Raw genomic sequence first — 19974 nt, forward strand, 5'->3', positions numbered from 1 at the left:
ACACACACACACACACACACACACACGCACACACACACACACCTGGCAGGCAGCAGTGGGTCGTGGGTTCTGTGTCTGTGTGTGAAAGAGCTCTGAAAATTTAATGAGGAGCATCAATTAATGACCTGCTATCTGTGACCCCATTTCCTTTCCATTGCATTTTTGGGATTTTCCCTTTTCACTGGATTCCCAGGAGTCCGTCACTCTGACTGTGTGTTTTGTACCTAGATTTGTTGAGTTCTTTAAACATGTGACTACATCCAGTGGCGTCGCTAGGTTTGCTGGGCCACCTGTACTCAGTCCTACTTTTTCCCCCCTTACTACGACATCAAATACACGTTCAACTGACAATTTTACCTGATGTGTAAGAATTCATCTGATAAATCTTAGTTAAAAAAGCTCTACTTCACAAAACTTAATCAAAACCTGTGCAAAGCAGGAAGCTGCTCATTTTGAACGAGTTCTATGTGGTTCTACAGAGGAACAGGTCAGTGTCCGGCTGATTGTCAGAGCTTGAAGGTCTTCACAGCGAATCAAGAGACTTCTTGCCTCTGGATGCACCAATGAGCTGTCAGATTGGGCGGGACCACTGTGACCTCAAAGAAAAGGCACTCTGGGAGTCTGTGTACAACTGGCACACAAATAAACATTTGTTACTGTGAGCCTTTTGCCGCTTTGAAAAATCTTTTGCTTCTTTTATCTCATGACAAAAACGGGCGTGTTTTCTCAGGTGTGTGTATGCAGCTGAGCCGGACAACCTGGGAAGGGGAAGGTGGGACGTCCTGTCTGTGGGGTCCTTTGGAATCCTGGGATTCGTAGTCCAATCGAATTGACGGGGCTCTTACTTTCATTTCCTGTTCCCTGCGTCTCTGTTCCTGTCGCAGGAGCTCCTGGGCCTCCAGGAGGACACGTGCATTGTAGCCGCCACCCACTGAGGAAGCGCTGGATCCTGGGGGAGCGGAGAGGCCATTCCTGCAGCCAGGACGAGGAACGGTGCGCGGGACAGCACGAGGTCCCTGGTAGCTGGAGTAACGGCCGCTGTCTTTAGCTGCCTGGAAACTGTCTCCGGCCGGACATTTCCTCTCCCACTCGCTTTCTGAGGCCGGGGTGGGCATCTTACGAGGGTGGCTACACACACGGAGAAATGGGCAAGGTGAGAAGCTGTGTGTGCAAATGTTCTTAAAGACATTAATAGTTTATTCCTACTGAAACAGGAAGTAGGGCCGGGACATATCATAATTTTTTATTTTTTTGCCAGTATCTTCTAGTTTACATCACAGTCCATCAAAACCACACTTGTCAGCTTTCAAAATGGATCAAATCCAGCCAATTTCTTTATTTATTAAGCATTAGGAAGATGAATTTTATTGGATGAAATTTTATTTACTCATTTATTTTTTTCCCGATTTTGCTTAAAGAGAAAAGTTGTTCAAACTGAATTATTTTATCCTAATATTAAAATATACACTACTATTCAAAAGTGTTTTTTCTCCATTATTTTCGAAAGAAGTCTCTTATGCTCACTATGACTGCATTCATTTAATCAAAATACAGTAAAAATTATCTTTTTATTTATGCAAATATTGTGAAACATCTATTTTAATATATTTTAAAATACAAGTTATTCCTGTAAATGCATTTAATTGTTTCTTTTTTTATTTGCATTTAATTGTTCAATTTAATTTTAGTTAGTTTTAGAAATGTTTTTGTCATTTTTATTAGCTTTCGGTTCTTTTATAATAAATCTATGTAGTTCAATTAATTTTGATTTCAGTTTTAGCTATTTTAGTACTTTTTTTCATATTTTCTTTTATTTTAGTTAATGTTTTATTTCAAGTAACAATTTTTTTAAAGGTTTTAGTTTTAAAACTAAGCGCTTCATTGAGTCACATGATCCCTCAGAAATAATTCTAATATGCTGATTTGGTTCTCAAGAAACATTTCTTATTATTGGTGTTAAAAACAGTTATGCTGCTTGATATTTTTATTGAAACAGTGATACAAATTTTTTTTTTGTATTCTTTCATGAAAACAACAGAATCTATTTGAAATAGGAATTTTTGTAGCGAATGTCTTTAATGCCACTTTTAATAAATTTAATGCATTTCCTAAAATAAAATCTTACTGACCTCAAAACTTTTGAAAATCATAGTAAATAGACAAACTACAAGCCAAAAAACGTTTTATTTTAATTTTAATTTGATGAGATAGTTTAAGTGTTTTACTCAATAAATAACAGCACCACTGCATTACGGTATATTTCACAAACACACGTACCGTGGCAGAGAGCTGTACTGTCTCTGAGCATGTGTGAAAGCATCTCTGGCTTCCTGCCTCTGTAACTGCACCTCCACAGACACTGAATGACGGCCAGATGATGTCTGAGAGCTGCAGTTGGACTGGAACACAAACAGGAGTTATTAACATGTCAAACTAAAGCAATCAGGTAAAAGTTGTGTAGAGAGACAAATTTGGAAGAGAGAGAATTTGAGTTCTGGAAAGATCATTATGAACATACAGACACACAAACACTCAAGCTAAGCACTTACCAGGATTCAGAGGTGTTTTTGTGTAGAGGTCTGTGACATTTGTGCAGAAATGTGTGTTTGAATGTTAAGGAAAATACACAACACCGTGTGTAACAGTTCATTGAAACTCTCTCCCTGAAAAGATGAATACAAATGAATATGTTAAAAGCAATCCACACAGAAGAGCTTCTGAAACGATCTTTAAGTGCAACTCATTCCTGAGGGATAGTTTACCAAAAAATGTATACTCCGTCATTGTTTACTTTCTTCTGAGGAACAAAAAAGAAGGTATTTTAGGAATGTTTGTACTAGGATAGGGAAGCTTAAATAGGGTCCAAAACAAATTATTTTTATTGTGTAGAGAAAAAAAAATCACAGTCATGCATGTTTGGAACAACACGAGTAAATCATGACCGAATTGTAATTTTTGGGTGAACTATCCCTTTATTAGGACTTTCTGCTTCATTTTATAGGCAAAAGAGGTTTAAATTGACCTAAATCCAGATCAACATATTGAGTTCACACTCAATCCAGATTCGAATGATCTGGATTTGAATTCGATATCTTAAATACTAAACAATTTCAGTCTTAAAACATTGATTTTTAAACTCAGACACACACTTTCATCTTGCAAACATACAATCAGTCAATCGCAGTTCTTGCCTTAATTCGTGATCTGCTGAGGTCATGGCAGCGGTGATATGTCTGAACAGATGAATGGTTGGGTGAACAGTCCAGATGGATGAACACATGGTGATGTTAGCATTGTTAGCGGATAATGTCAGTGTCAGAGGTGACATGCTCCTGCATGCAGTGGTCTCAGGTTAGCGGTTAGCATTAGCCCAGGTCTGGAGATCGTATACATAACCTCCCCAGTCCTTGGACTTAGTCTTGTCCTTCCTGGGAGCTCCCAGAGACCATGGGGCGTACGTCCAGTGATCATGGGTGCACATACACAGCTCACACACTCACCCAGGGCTGCTCCAAGCTATAGGAGCGGTGGCGATCATCTGGCTCCGCCTCTTCCTGCTGGACCTGCTGGAACTCCTGGCGTAAGCGCTGGATTCGGTCGTGGTTGCTGGGCGTCAGCCTGTTAGGAGCAGGAGGAAGAGGGCACATGATGACACATTAGAACATTACATCCTAATCCCTTTGATCTTATACGCTCCGGAATGACAGGTGCTGGAAGTGCGACCCTGTGTAAAAGGTCACCTAGTTACGCTCCGCTACCTTTATGAGAACAAAGGTCAAGATGTCACACACGGTGCACAGATGGTCCAGATACCTAAATGGGCAACAAACACGGCCTCTCCTATGCTCCACAAGATCAGATGAGGAAAGCCCACAGCAGAATTCACCAGACACAGACAAGCGGCAGTTTATGTAAGGAAGAACTGACGACAGGCCATTAAATTATTAGAAAAATAATGCACACCCGAGGTGGTGATGCGGCCACGACACGAAGCGGGTCACCTCGGGTGTGCATTATTTTTCTAATAATTCAACGGCCCGGAGTCAATTATTCCGCTTATACTACGGTTACCACACCTCAAGACATCGATCAGATGATATACACTCTTAAAAATAAAGGTGCTTCACGATGCCATAGAAGAACCTTTTTGTCTAAATGGTTCCATAAAGAACCTTCAACATCTAAAGAACCTTTCTGTTTCACAAAAGGTTCTTTGTGGCGAAAGAAGGTTCTTCAGATTATAAAAAGGTAAGAAAGAGATGGTTCTTTAAAGAACCTTTGACTGAATGGTTCTTTGTGGAACCAAAACTGGTTCTTCTATGGCATCATATTGTGAGTAGGATTATTTCTTCCGCATCTCATCCAACAACGCCTCTTTTGCTAGTTCCAAAATGTAATTTTAAGCCGTTAATAGCATTCTAATGCAGTTATTAATGAAGTTATTAGAAAGAGAGCGAGAGAGACAGACACACAGAGAGAAAGAGAAAGAGAGAGAGAGAGAGCTTGTGTGAATTAGGCTACCTCTGTGCATCCCTCAACAGTGTTCGGCAGCAGCATCTCTAAACAGCGCTGTTATTACCTCGCTAGTGAGAAATGTCATGTGTAGCCTTTAAGTTGCTACACTATATAGGCTAACTGATCAAATCATCAGGGCAGCGCTGACAACACCTTTTTGTGCAAACTGCGTGACCGTAGTGTGCGTGTGCGAGCACGTGAGATTGCAGTAATTCCTGTGTGCTGTATAGGTACTGTATGCTAATTTCCGTTATTACAGTTAACTATGCGAAGTGATATGGAACTGTAATGCGGTCAAGAGATCTGTCTGGAACGCCGTGCGTTTTCCTGAAAATAATTGCACACCTCAGAACGTTCGTCAGCCAATCAGATTCAAGCATTCAACGGCCCCGTAGTATAAATTACAGTATAGACGTGCATGTGTGTGTGTGTGAGAAAAAACCAGACAGATTTCCTCTTATTAAAATTCCATAATCACATGTTGAGTGTTTACGATATAGAAGACAGCAACTGGGGCTTTTTACACATGAGCAGATGTCCAGTTTAAAACACACAGATGCAGTATAAACTTTGTCACAGGAGATGACTGGAGATAATTTAAGAACGCAGACTAATCATAAAACATGCATGTGTTTCTAATATATATATATATATATAGAGAGAGAGAGAGAGAGAGAGAGAGAGAGAGAGAGAGAAATTGTATTTATAATTTCATTAATAATTAAAAAGAAACCGTACATAATCATGAAATTTTGAAGTAGAAAGAATAAGACTGAAATAGCATTTTCTTGTTAAATGTGCACCAATAATCATTGTTTATTTACAACTCCTTGTTTTATCTTCCATAATTGTATATTTATTATTTGTATATTATATTATTGTATATACACATATATATTTATGCATATATATATATGTATTTACAGAATATATCTAATTAAAAAATAACTATAATGGCAGATAGATTGATAGATCTTTAATCTCACACACACACACATACAGATATAGATATATATACATCTATCTATCTATCTATCTATCTATCGCTTTGTCATATTTGGGATAAGTGAATTTTAGTGAATTCAAATCAGCTGTAACTTGAGATTCTTTCTGTGCAATTTCTTAAAGGAATTGGCTTGTAAGATACATTTGTTTGTGAGTCAGAATATACTAGTCACAATATACGGTTGTTTTTGAGTCCAGCAATGCTTAAAGTTATTTCGCAGCACCCAGGTCTTTGTATCTCATCACATTTCAGACTGCAAACTCTCAACAGAAATATAATTTTTCACATTTGCCATGGCGGTGCAGATTCAGCAGCGCCGCCACTGACACATAAAAATACATAGGTCAAACATTCGCTCTAAAACCCCAACTGAACTCTTTCTCTTGGCATTGAAATGTATATTTATTATTTGTATATTATATTATTGTATATACACATATATATTTATGCTTATGTATTTACAGAATATATCTAATTAAAAAATAACTATAACGGCAGATAGATTGATAGATCTTTAATCTCACACACACACACATACAGATATAGATATATATACATCTATCTATCTATCTATCTATCTATCTATCTATCATATTTGGGATAAGTGAATTTTAGTGAATTCAAATCAGCTGTAACATGAGATTCTTTCTGTGCAATTTCTTAAAGGAATTGGCTTGTAAGATACATTTGTTTGTGAGTCAGAATATACTAGTCACAATATACGGTTGTTTTTGAGTCCAGCAATGCTTAACGTTATTTCACAGCACCCAGGTCTTTGTATCCCATCACATTTCAGATTGCAAACTCACAACAGAAATATAATTTCTCACATTTGCCGTGGCGGTGCAGATTCAGCATCGGCTCAGCGGCGCCACTGACACACACAGAAAAATACATATAGGTCAAACATTCGTTCCAAAACCACAACTGAACTCTTTCTCTTACACTTAGGCCTGATCTAAAACACACCAATCAATACAAACTCATCAAAAACACAAATACATCAACACCATGGAGCCATTTAATCCAATAAGAGAATCAATGAAGAACTGCTGTAATGTTTCCGGAAAGGCTAAAATAATAACCTTGCAACATCTAAATGCATTACAATGCCCAGATGAACAAAGAAAGCCATCGTGAGTGTGTGTACACATGCTGACACGGCAGTAACAGTACCTGTGCAAAATTACATTTCCATTGTCAGCTGCATTGACTTAAACACATTTGTTCTGTTCTGACATATTTCTTTTTTACCAGCGTGCACATACATACAGCATAAGCCGGACAGGATGTCCCTCTGACCCCATCATGAGATTACTTATTTCACTGCCAACAGCTGGAGCCATTTAAAACAGTGGCATAACTCTCAGATCAGACCGAGAGACTCACCGGAATTACACACAAATTCACTCGTGGCACATAGAGGAGCTTATTTAGCAGTCATGTTTGTGTGTGACCTGTTGAGGAAGTTACTCTACAAACACTCATTTTAAATCTGACTGACAACCATAAAATAATTATGAAAGCATGGCACAAAGCCAGAAAAACCGATATAGTTATGAAAATGTAACATTCCTCAAGTGTGTCTGCCCATATAACTAGTTTCTCTTTACCATAATAAATGAGATCTATTTCTGAACTCGAGGGCAAATGGCTTTCAAAGTAGACCTATTGTGTGTTAGGAATGACTGCAGTGTGTATTTGTGTGTACGTATGATGAAATGCTTAAAACTAATTCAAAATGTATATAACTTGACAAAATTACAGCCAGAAGTAAGGTAAATCTAAAAAAAAAAAAACATATATATATTTTTTTAAATCTAACTTTGGCAACATCTTCAAAGGTAAAAATTTTTCATACATTATTATAAAAATGCATGCAGTTCTCTTTTAAGAGCTTTAATGATTTGAGTTAGAGTTAGTCTGCATTTATCATGACTAGCTTATATTAAAGGCATTTTAGACATTGAGGTAAAGGTGTATGAGATTCTAAAGTAGAACTAACAAAACGGACCCTCTTAAAGGGATATTCCACCCAAAACTTGTGTTGTTCCAAACCTTTGTCTTCTGCGGAACACAAAAGAAGATATTTTGAAGAACGCTGGGAACCAAACGACACTGGATCGAATGTTTAGACAAAAACACTGAGACATTTCTCAAAATCTCTTCTTTTTTATAAGTTATAGAGGTTTGGAAGGACATGAGGGTGAGCGAATGATAGAATTTTCATTTTGGATGGAGTATCCCTTTAAAGAGCATCACTTTCAACAGTGTTCCACATTCTCCTGGCATTTTTATCTAACAGCTGTGAGCTCAAAGCACCAGAATCAGGTCAAAATAATCAATACACACCAAGCATGGATGAAAATGACAACGTAGTAATAACTTGTCTCTTTTATTACTTCAAATGAACAGAAAAGGGAGTTGGGAGTGAGAAGGGATGAAACCAGATCTGTTTAAAAGGACTTTTCACAGGTAAACACACATGCTTATGAAAAACACACACAGTTTAAGTGGGCACTTATTGTTAATTTAGCCCATTATTTTTCTCCAGCTCTCTATAAGGGCTGCCATTTTGTGGTCAAGAAAGTGCGGCACAATCAAAAGTGCACTTCACTGTAAATTCATCACTGATATGACTAAGGGGCCAACCCAGTGTAACACACCATCTGACATTCATCCTCTCACAGCTTCATCTAGAATTCATCCTCTCACAGCCTCATCTGACATTTGTCCTCTCACAGCTTCATCTAGAATTCATCCTCTCACAGCCTCATCAGACATTCTTCCTCTCACAGGCTTATCTAGAATTCATCCTTTCACAGCCTAATCTGATATTCATCCCTTCAAGGTCTCATCTAGAATTTTTCCTCTCACAGCCTCATCTGACATTCGTCCTCTCAGCCTCATCTGACATTCATCCTCTCAAAGTCTCATCTCGAATTCATCCTCTCACAGCCTCATCTAGAAGTATTCATCTAACAGCCTCATCAGACATTCATCCTCTTAATAGCCTCATCTGACATTAATCCTCTCACAGCCTCATCTGACATTCATCCCTTCACGGTCTCATCTAGAGTTTTTCCTCTCACAGTATCATAAGACATTCGTCCTCTCACATCCTCATCTGACATTCATCCTCTCACAGCCTCATCTAGAATTGATCCTCTCACAGCCTCATCTGTTGTTCACCCTCTCACAGCCTAATCTAGAATTCTTCTTCTCATAGCCTCATCTAGAATTATTCCTCTAACAGCCTCATCAGACATTCATCCTCTTAACAGCCTCATCTGACATTCATCCCCTCACGATCTCATCTAGTTTTTCCTTTCACAGTATCATCAGACATTCGTCCTCTCACATCCTCATCTGACATTCATCCTCACAGCCTCATCTAGAAGTCATCCTCTCACAGCCTCATCTAGAATTATTCCTCTAACAACCTCATCAGACATTCTTCCTCTCAGAGCTTCATCTAGAATTCTTCTCACAGCCTCATCTGACGTTCACCCTCTCAGCCTAATCTAGAATTCTTCTTCTCATAGCCTCATCTAGAATACTTCCTCGCAGTCTCATTTGACATTCACCCTCTCACAGACTCATCTGACATTTATCCTCTCACAGTTTCATTTAGAATTGATCCTCTCATGGTCTCATCTAGAATTCTTCCTCTCACAGCCTCATGTAGCATTCATGCTCTCATAGGTGAATGGAGCATTCATGTGCTCACAGCCTCATCTAGCATTCATCCTCACAGCCTCATCTGACATTCGTTCTCTCAGTCTCATCTAGCATTCACTCTTTCACAGTCTCAGAGTTTTTCCTCTTACAGCCTCATCTACCATTTACCCTCCCACAACCTCTTCTAGCTTTCACTCTCTCATCGCCACATTAAGAAATCACCCTCTCACAGCCTCATACTGCATTCATACTTTCACAGCCTCATCAAGCATTCACCCAGTGCATAGAGGGAGAAGTCTGATTATAATGACTGCTATGATCTGCAGGACTCATTACCGAAATGGCTCATCTAGAGGATGCAGTCTCTGCGTACAGTCATGCAGCAAAGCTTTTAAAACCACTGATACACAAAAAGATAGATATGAGCAGTAAAACATTTCTCGCTGACAGATCTCTTCATAAAAGGAATGAATGTTCCGCCCGAGCATATAATGCAGCATCTAATATCAATATGTAAACAGCTTCTAGCTTGTGAAAGGAGATTTGGAGACATATGGTCTCATCACAGCTCATAATTTGTTCTGAGAGCAGTGTGCATGTGATGTCAGGAATTGTGATAACGTTGGTTTTAATGTACTTTAAAAGACCTCCAGTTGCCATTAGAGCATATAAGAATCACTATCGCCGTGGTAACCATGCCTTCCTGCTGAAATGGATAGACCACATTATTTTGGGCAGTTCAGTGCTTGCTGTAAGTGCACAAATGGAAAGAGTGTCACAAATGCTGCTGTGCACTCAACACCTTGTGAGGAAGAGAAACATAAAATCTTAAAATCAAAGCACTGACTATATAGACAGACAATATATCGATAATCACATCAGTAATGATCAAAATCATAATTGTTTTTTGTTTAAAGGTCCCATATTGTCAAAACTGAAATTTCCTGGCTTTTTTCACGATTACTGAGGTCTAGTGGCTATTTAACTACCATATAAGTTTCAAAACAGTCAGTCCACAGTAAAATGCACACCGCCTGCTTAAAGTTCTAGCTATTTTTCACGAACCGATGTGACTTCCGTAAAAAGTTGACGTCAGAACTACAGTCACCACCCCGAGCACCTCCCACCGTCCCACTCTCCTTTAGCCAAACCCACAGACAACATCGCGTCCATGCTTTTGCTGAGCAACGACAATACAGAAACATGTCGAAAAGGTTAACTTTAACCATGAAATCAGATCAGCCGACCTGTAACGTTACACGTTATACTCAAAGGATGGACGATCTGACAGGATTGTTACTATGAGGTGGATCACATCTAACCTGTATAGTAAAGACGAACTCACCGTGTCTATCTAGTCATGATGAAGATGTACACATATTTCAATTTCAGCAGGCAACAATTTTTTCAGCTACACTATTGTTCCAGCCACAATTAATCACAACAATGTATATACAATTACAAATGCTTATATATATATCGTCAGTTTGTTGTTTTACACACATGCACACAGACATTATTTCATACACAACATGTCGTGAGATGCAAGAAACATAGACATATGGCAAGAATTCTGTAGACGCGCCCATAACAACAAAAGACAATACTTTATTGAACCTTTTCTGATAAGAAGTGTGTGCTGCAAACGTGAGCATTTTTGACGATCGTTTCTGTCCAGTCTGCTCGTTTTATCGCGTATAACCACAGCTGTCGTCGGTTTTTTGTCTGGCAGTGGTAGCAGATATGCGATCAAATTTCTAATTTGAGGCTGTATTACGTCGATTCTGGCACCCAACATCACAACAAGATGATATTTTAGGCTCATGTAGCTGAATCTGCGCTGGTTTAAATGGGCTCCAGTTCCCCCCTTTGTTTTGCTGCCTCCAGCTAGCGCCGTGACGTCGGCTGAACCTAGTTACCTGTGGTTGGCCTGGCCGTGCGTCACTCAGAAAACAACAGGCCAATCAGAAGAGAGGCTCATGAATATTAATTAGACAGACCAAAATCGACCTGTTCTCAGCAGAGCTCCTGAGAAAGGAGCTGTAAATCCAATTAGTAAATAAATCAAAAACAGGTTCAGGATGAGTTTGCATCTTTGTGTGCTTTTTAAAACCACAGACAGCAAAAAATGTGAATATACAGACTGTAGACAGTTGGAAACAATCAAAGAAGCACAATAAACACCAATACAGTCACCACAACAAAAAGCGTATGAAGAAAAACAATTTTTATAAACCCACAGAGGCCATTTTTTTCAACCACACATAGACCTACAATCAGTTTGGAATAATTACGATTTTTTTTGTCTTTATATGTTTTTGAAAGTAGTCACCTATACGCACTAAGGCTGCATTTTATAATGATATAAAAATAACAGTAAAAATGTGAAATAATTTTACAATAAAAAAAGCTTTCTATTTTAATAGATTTTAAATTGTAATTTATTTTTGTGCTTGCAAAGCTGAATTTTCAGCAGCCACATGATCTCATTCATGCGACGCGAGAGTAGGCCTACCTGTGTGCTGTGAGATGCGTTTTCTCTGTGTGTGTGTGTGTGTGTGTGTGTGTGTGTGTGTGTGTATGCTTCAGTGTCTGCGCTCAGAAAACCTGACCTGACTGAGTTCTCTCTTGCATCATCAGATTTATCTATATGTCTGCTCTTCTCTTACTCCCACATATTGACATTTTTGAATGTTTTATGAGACGTGCAGCAAGTGTATTTTAGCTTATGTCCCGCCGGTTCATATGTACGCATCTAACCTCCTAACTACACAGCAGATTCGTTTTGAATGAATCTCTTCCCAAACCGTCCCTCCCTAACATTTGTCTCGTTTTTATTCGTTGACGAAAATGTCAATTAATATCCGTCATAGTTTTTATCATTCAAAAAGAGTTTTAGTTTGTTATTGTCTCATTGTCGCCAGTGAAAAAAATGTCGTTGACGAAAATATGACGAAAATTATTCGTCAACGAAATTAACACTGCTTCTTGCACGACACAGTTGGTTGATTATGTACAATGCATGCACACTATTGGTCAATTACTATTTAATGATTAATTTCAGTAAGTGTACCGCCACATTCACATTACAGGTGTCAGGTGTCAAAAACACCTCACTCAGTGCAGTTTTAGGTACAGTTGCACACAGCAGACTGAAATGTGAATGTAAAATTCAAGGGAAATGTAAAATTACATAATTTTCTATGCGTTAATCCCAATCAGTATCACAATATCTTAAAAGTGAGTTTGTGAGCTAGTAGTTTTTTTAAAGAGCATTCACACTAACAGCGATTTGAAAGTAGACTTGAAAGCTAAATTAACTACATTAAGCACTTTAAATTAAGGGTTGCCTATAGCTTACTTATTTTATACATTTATAAATAGAATTTCATGATAATTTCTACATATAATATATATTTTTTAAATATAACAAATTACATATAAAGTATATTGGCAGCACCTGGTGAAAAAAAATCTGTTTTTACCAATAAAAAGTAATAACTTTTTTTTTTTAAACATCAATATTGTCACCCTAAAACACAAAGAAAGTCCTACATACAAATTGACAGGGTACCATGGTAATATTATTGGATTTTACAATGCTATTTACAAGTTACATGAAATGTACATGATTTACATGAGATTACAATGTGCTTCTTGGAACACCATAGAATACCATATCATGTAAATATGCAAATATCCTGGTACACACTGGCATCATACAGTGGTTTACATGTGGTTGCCATGGTTACAGGAATAATGTGAGTGAAGGGTGTGTGGTTTCCATGGTTACAGTCAGGCATAGGTGGGCAGATTTGTGTGGTGTGGTTACCAGGGTGCGCTGCGGGTGAAGAGCTTTCATTAATGTGACCAAAAGATAAGGCTAATGGACTGGCGGTTTACGGGCAAGGAGTGCGTGTTTGTGTATGTGTGTACTGCTGCATACTGACTCCTAATAGTATTAATCCTGTGCATTTAAGGGAGTCAGTACTTATTGATTTCTCATTACTTCTGCTAACACAATCATGTGTGAGATCAGATCGATAGCAGCAGAGTGATTCCCCATTCCAATCATTAGATCTGCTTTGCCGATCAGTGTCTTGACATTGGAAGGGGGTTTTATATACAGAAACATTTATATGTCTACAACACAGATGTGTAAACTAAGCATGTCAACATGAGGCCAATTTAACAAGGCTCAACACTAAAGAAAGTGAGACAAACAAAGAGGCAATGTGAATGCAGGAATAAAAAAAAGTACCCTATTAGGTGAAAAAAAGAGCTTTGTTCTCAACATCTAGGCACTGGTTGACTTCTATAGAGTTTGGAGTTAGAATATTTCTAAGCTAATGGTACAGTAGTCTAAAAGAGCGTTCACACTGACAGCAATTTGGATTTCAATATGGATAAAAGCGATTTTGCAGGGATAAGTTTAAATGCACTAAAAGATTAGAGAAGTACAGAGAGTCAGTGAGAGTTTCACTGGAAAATCAAGTTTGTTTCAAAATTTTTAGGTAAAAAAAAAAAATTACACAGATGAATCATTTGCAATAAAACCAACAACATGGATTTGTAAAATAAATAGGGCGAGATTTTATTTCATGCTGACTTTAATGGCAATCTAGGTAATAAAGTTCTTCCCGTAATGATCTATAAATCGGCAGGGCTCATAAACAAGAGTTAACTATAGTTAATTTTTCTTGGTAATTACTTAATGGGATTACATGAATTTTAATTTCACTTCCTTGAAGTTAAATTCAAATAAAGTGTAGTTCCTGTATACTAAATTAATTCCAATTCAGGATTTGGATTGAAATTTAAAAAGCATTCTCAATTCACTTCTGTATGGGACATTAAGTTCCTGACACATTAAGCCATGGTACTAATGTGGTGGATGCAGGTTTGAGTTCAAACTGTAACATGTACTGAACTGATCCTATCCTATCTTTCTCCAATAACCATTCTCTAGTTTCTAATAAAGAGATAAAAGTCAACAAACCCACTTCTATTGCATTCTGGGAATGCCTTCTACTTTACCTGCATGCAACATTGCCTTAAATTTTAGCCAAAATCAGGCATCTTAGAAAGCTGCATAATGTCTAAGTAGGCAGCTTGCTAGGGTATGGAACAGGGCTAATGTCTTCACAGGAGAGATTGAGTAGGTGTCAGTGTGTGTGAGCGAGATCTGTTGCTATGAATGCTCTAATTGGCTCTCTGTACTTCCTGTAACTCCAGCAGTCGGCCTGTTAGCGACACCTCGCACACTTCACTGTACCTTTCCACATGTCAGTCAGGTCATGTGCTGCGAAGAGACCTACAGAAAACACCCTGTTAACGGCCACACACAGGCTGAGGAAACTCCTACCAAGTGCTTCTGACAAAATCAGCTCATATTTACATTCAAGTCATGATTATAAATTACAGCATTCGAATATAAACTCCTACTGACTCATTCATCTGAGTGACACGTTCTACAGCAGCCATTAACAACACAGACAGTGAGATAATATTTCTAAGCTAATGTCTTATAAACGCATAAGCACACGCAGAGCTCACAGCATGACTGAGCGCGAGCATCGACAACAGAACCAATTAAATCTGAACATGTAGTCGTGCGCGCAGGGGGACAGTTTTAATGTCACACTGGAGTCACTTCTTCTCTCTGAAATATGAAGTCGCCTATCACCAGTAAAACTGTCTGCAGCTGAACGTGATTTAACGAAAACCTCTGACTGTTACACAAAAAAGGTTACTGAACTGCATTTTGTACTGAAATAAGAAATAAGCTTGTCTTTACGTACACACCGTGTTAACTGAACCAGTCCATGCGATTTCTGTGACCATCAAAATGCACATGATAGCTAGTGAGCTGCCTGCATTGCAACAGTCAGTGAAAAAATCCAAGGTGGCAGACAAAGTGAAAAAAATGCCAATTTTAAATATACTAATTTCATTTAACACCAAAAGCAGTGTCAAAAAGCTAAATTCACTTAGAAAATACTATTTTATAGAATATTGCTTTTATAGAATATGCTTATTAGGGCTGTCAAAAAAAATCGAATTTCGAATATTCGTCGAATTTAAAATAAAAATCCGCATTCGAATGCAAAAACGTTGTGTGAAATAAATCATACTTTTTTATATTCGAAATGTTACTTTGGCAACTAACTGAAATTAGTTTTTGACGTACTAAAATTACTAAAATTGAATCTAAATAGAAACATTCATCACAATATTAATACTATAATAGCACATAAATTACAATGCTTAGAAGGCAGCTGCCTTGGTAGACAACAGACATCAAGGCAGCTCACTAGATTTTAGTTGCTACAAATTCGTCTACACGTTTAAACCCGGTGTGTTTTGCAAAAGATGCAAGATCCACTCTGCAAACAGTTGCACTTGACACCCTAAAATAAGAAAGAGGAGAACAAACCACACACAAACTTGATTCTCAATTGTAGAATGCTAAATACACAGAGAAAGCAGCCTACATATAGGGAAACTATATCCTGAAAGAAACAGAGGAAAAAAGACAGGGAGAGGAGAGGCGCGTTCCCGACAGAAGAACAATGTTCTGTCAGAAAAGTAGGTCATCTTGTTGAGGGGTCAGAGAAAGGGCATCCACTCAATTCAGAGAACTCTTCGATTCACTCACACATACAAACTGCTAACGAACCATCATTTCACATGCAGCAAATACACATGTGAATTCACTCACCAAACAGTGTCTAGCTTTATATCGAGAGTATTGCACAACATAAAGGAAAAACTTCTACATGTACTGATCCCATCCTACCATTCTCCAATGATCATTCTCTAATTTCTAATAAAAAGATTAAAGTCATTCCAGAAACACTGCAAAGCATCTCACTTAGGCCATGTTTACACCTGGTATTAACATCCGTTTGAACTGTTAGAAAATGCTCATCGGATGATGTCAGATTAAAATGATATTCGTGAGAAATAATTTAAGAGATAATAACTGGAAAGCAAAAAAAATTAGCATGTTGCTACCAGGTGTACACAGGGCCACATACCTCCTTTAGCAATTGCTTTCTAATAAAAGCTATAGAGACAGTCCCAGAAGCAATTAGGGGCATAGTGGTGATCGAGGAGGTCTGGGATCTCGGTAACATTGGTTTTTGGGTCACCCTGACTCGGTTCTGAACTTTTGACCTCCATTTGATGTCACGTCTCAAGCGAGTAAAAGTTAAGCATACGAAGTCGAGAAGATCTGAAACCATATGCCACAATACACAAAATACACAATCTGATGTCTCAGTGGAATATTTAGCTTTTAACAGATGGTTATTATCCGCTCATGTCTGTTTATCCCTATACTCGGATTGTCGTCTGCATGTGTGGCCTCATAATTAATAATCAGAAGTTGTGACAGATTAAATCCATTAAGAGAATATTGCAAATACTGGATTTAGTTACATTATGGGAGGCCTGTTTGAGTTTACCGAGTGAAAGAGAAAGATTTCTTCTGTTTGTGTCAATTGTCAATGTTAATCTGCACAGTATTTTCATTAATAACAGACACACAAGCACACAGACGGAGTTTTGCATTTGAGATGATTCTTTCTTTTGTGTTCCTCAGATGAATACGGTTAATAAACGATGACAGAATATTCATTTTTGGCTGAAGCATTCCTTTAAATGAGCATTCATTGACTAGCCAGAACAAAAAAGAAAGCGAGGGAGAGAGAATTACTGAGAAAACATATCCTATTAATTGTCTCTGAGATAAATCAACATGAAAAGAGTAATGCAGCTCTAGATTGTGTTGAATGTCTTTTGATCCATTCATCATTAGAGCATCTAACTTGGCCCAAATGAGAGATGGTTCAACCGCCAGCACTGTGGGGCTTCATTAACGTCACCCCACTGCTGTTCATTTATAAACATTAGACCACAATGTCTCAGTGGCTGAAACCACAGACCACCAGCTACTACAAACACACTGACCCCTCAGCGGATCTTTCCAAAACAAACCATGTGTGCAGTGTATGATAATGTGCCGTGTTATGATAATGGATAAAATAACTTCTAATATAAACCCGAAAGACATATATAGCATCAAAAAACAGATTTTTTTTTTTTGCTCTTTTGACCTAAGATTTTGATGTACTGTAACATTCACAACACAAGCTCCACCTAGAGCCAAGTATTCAAACTTAGGCATGTTTCATGTAAGAGTTTCAGTCTATTTTTGCCTCAGAAACACATTGAAAACGCATGATAAAATCTAGCTAATTCATCTTTTACTATACAGGATTTGATGAAGCACTATACAGTGACAGGCAAACAAACACTTTCTGTACTCTACTCAATACAGTTATTCAGAACCTTATAATCTTCATGTTGTGTTCATGTCTTTTTCCCGAAGATGTTAGTTAATGTTTAGTTGAACTGAACTAAAACGTCATACAAGTTATACATTTTTTTTATAATTTCTGTACTTTTTTTGCGATTTGCTTTTACAACAGTGGTGTTTATGGACAAAAATGATCAGCCTACAGAAACTTGCTTATAATTTTGTTGTTATGCTATATTATTACCAAATAATGGATTCAATCTTTTCATCAAATTGACCCTTTACAGATAGTTTGAAACAAGATACCTTTTGATGTTCATTCATGTTTATTTCGCGCTATAATCAGAAAAGAGGAAGAGATGATCAGATCACATGCTGCTTGAACGGAAGAGCTAAAGCAATCTGTCACGACACATTAAAGAGTAACAAAACTGTATTTATTGTTTGAATTTCTTTAAAAATACAAAATCTGAAAGCTGAGACTTTGTTTCATACCATACGTCTTGTCTGTCGGTGCGTTGTCAGTTTTCTCTTTGCGCAATGTATTTTTCACTGCGTGAGAACATGACGTGAGGAGTGAGAGAGGCATGGTTTGTCAGACATAGCAACAGTAACGAAGGGTGGTGGGTCTTTGCGAAGGGTCAATTAGCACAGGTTTTGTATTTCTTTTTGGAACTGACTGATTGTAGGCCTCAATGATCTGAGCTTGAGTTGAACATTGCCAAAATGATCCACAAACAATGCTTTTTAATACAGAAAACTGTATACAACATGAGCATATTAACACCAAATTTTACGTAAATATTAATATTCAGCAACTTGGCTTATCTTAATTATAGGCATATTTTCCTCAAAAATTAAATTCTGTCATAATTTATTCCCTCAGTCTGTGCTCACTGGACTCCAATGTTGTTTGGTTTACAATGTTCTTCAAAATGCCATATTTTGTGATTCACAGAGGAAGAAACTCATACAAATTTGGAATGACATGAAAGTGAGTAAATTATGGCAAAATGTAAATTTCTGGGTGGACTACACTTAACTAGGCCAAAACATGGAGGACAGTCAATCAAAAGTCAAACAAAAGCAAAAAGTCTTAAAGTCTTCAACACAAACAGCTAAAGTTCAGAGGGGAAATGACAATTATCCTGTTAAACTTCATTGGAAGAAACCATAACATTATCACTCAACATGAGCTAAAACTAAATGCGTATCAAAAGTGTACAATATGCCGTTTGTAACCGAAATCAATCTACTTTCCAAACCACAGAGGTGGCCTTTTTCCAGTAGCACATCTAAATTCTGCAACCACTCATTGCTCTCCTCTTTACTCATTTATTTCTTTTAATTAGCAGTGGTGTCACATTCCCTTTATCCATCTGTAAGCTGCGAGTTTGTTTCTGACGCTTTGGTTTTTCTTAATCCATGCTTTTTTTCCACGCAGCGTGCCAGGGAATGCTGATAATGAGCTTAAACTTGTGTGTGTATGCATGTGTGTGTGTGAGTTCTCAGCATGAATGCTGTGGGATTAGTCAGATGTTTACCCTCTGTGTGCGTTTGGCTGCTTTAATTGGCCTCTGCAATATTCATTCTTTAAAAATCCCTACTGGGCTCATAGTCAACTCAGCAAGAGTGCATGCGCGCACGCACATACACACACACACACACACACACACACACACACAGAGACAGACACAAACGCACTGACACAACTAAAGTTCGTTAGGAGGAATGTTGATTACACAGGGGCTCCTTCGCTGCGCTGGGAGACTAGAGACACGGGCAGTGGCCCCATGGTCATCAGCTCACATGTGAACCGAAAGGGCTCATGTATCTTTGCTCATAACGACAGAGAAAAAAACATGCAGAAATGGGTTGTGTGTGTGTGTGTGTGCATGTTGTCACTCTCTCACTCAAATCTAAGAAGTCAATTTAATAAAACCTGAGAGAATCAAATCCCAGCTCAGAGAGGAGGGGTTATGAGTGGAAACGAATAAGATAGATTGAGTTTAATTCATTTAAACTGCCCGTCTCGCTCTCTCTCTCTCACACACACACCTCTCTTTTTTCGCTGATCTATTACATTTCTCTGATCCTTCCATTAACAACGAAATCCTCTGAGCAATTCAAGAAAAAAACATATCAACAGATCACAAGAACACAGATTAAACAGATTACAGACTTAAAGATCACAATCACACACGTTCTAACAAAGCCACATCAAACCTGGTGGGTGGTCAGAGACCCCGCAGAGAGAGAGATTTATAATTAAACTGACCACCTTAGACATCAGCCACATGCACTAATTAATTGTTGTTAGATTTATTTAATTCCATTGTCTTTCATTTAATAAATCTTCTTTTTGTCACCATTGTGTGTTTTTTTGTATTTTGTATTTTTAAACACACACACACACACACACACACACACACACACACATATATATATA

General features: G+C 37.9%; 1 protein-coding gene across 1 annotated transcript in view; it reads right to left on the bottom strand.

Annotated features, from left to right (window-relative positions):
- Positions 1-9: 9 nt before the first annotated feature.
- Positions 10-19974, bottom strand: part of LOC107563826 (partitioning defective 3 homolog) — an 85980-nt gene continuing 66015 nt past the window's right edge. Inside the window, exons 22-24 of the mRNA XM_016248792.1 lie at positions 3501-3618; positions 2278-2399; positions 10-1128 (exon numbers count right to left, since the gene is read on the bottom strand). Coding sequence (XP_016104278.1) covers positions 702-1128; positions 2278-2399; positions 3501-3618 — 667 coding nt within the window. The 3' untranslated portion in view covers positions 10-701. The remainder of the gene's footprint in view (positions 1129-2277; positions 2400-3500; positions 3619-19974) is intronic.

Source organism: Sinocyclocheilus grahami, unplaced genomic scaffold (assembly GCF_001515645.1).
Source record: "Sinocyclocheilus grahami isolate Dianchi unplaced genomic scaffold, SAMN03320097.WGS_v1.1 scaffold890.1, whole genome shotgun sequence".
NCBI lineage: Eukaryota > Metazoa > Chordata > Actinopteri > Cypriniformes > Cyprinidae > Sinocyclocheilus > Sinocyclocheilus grahami.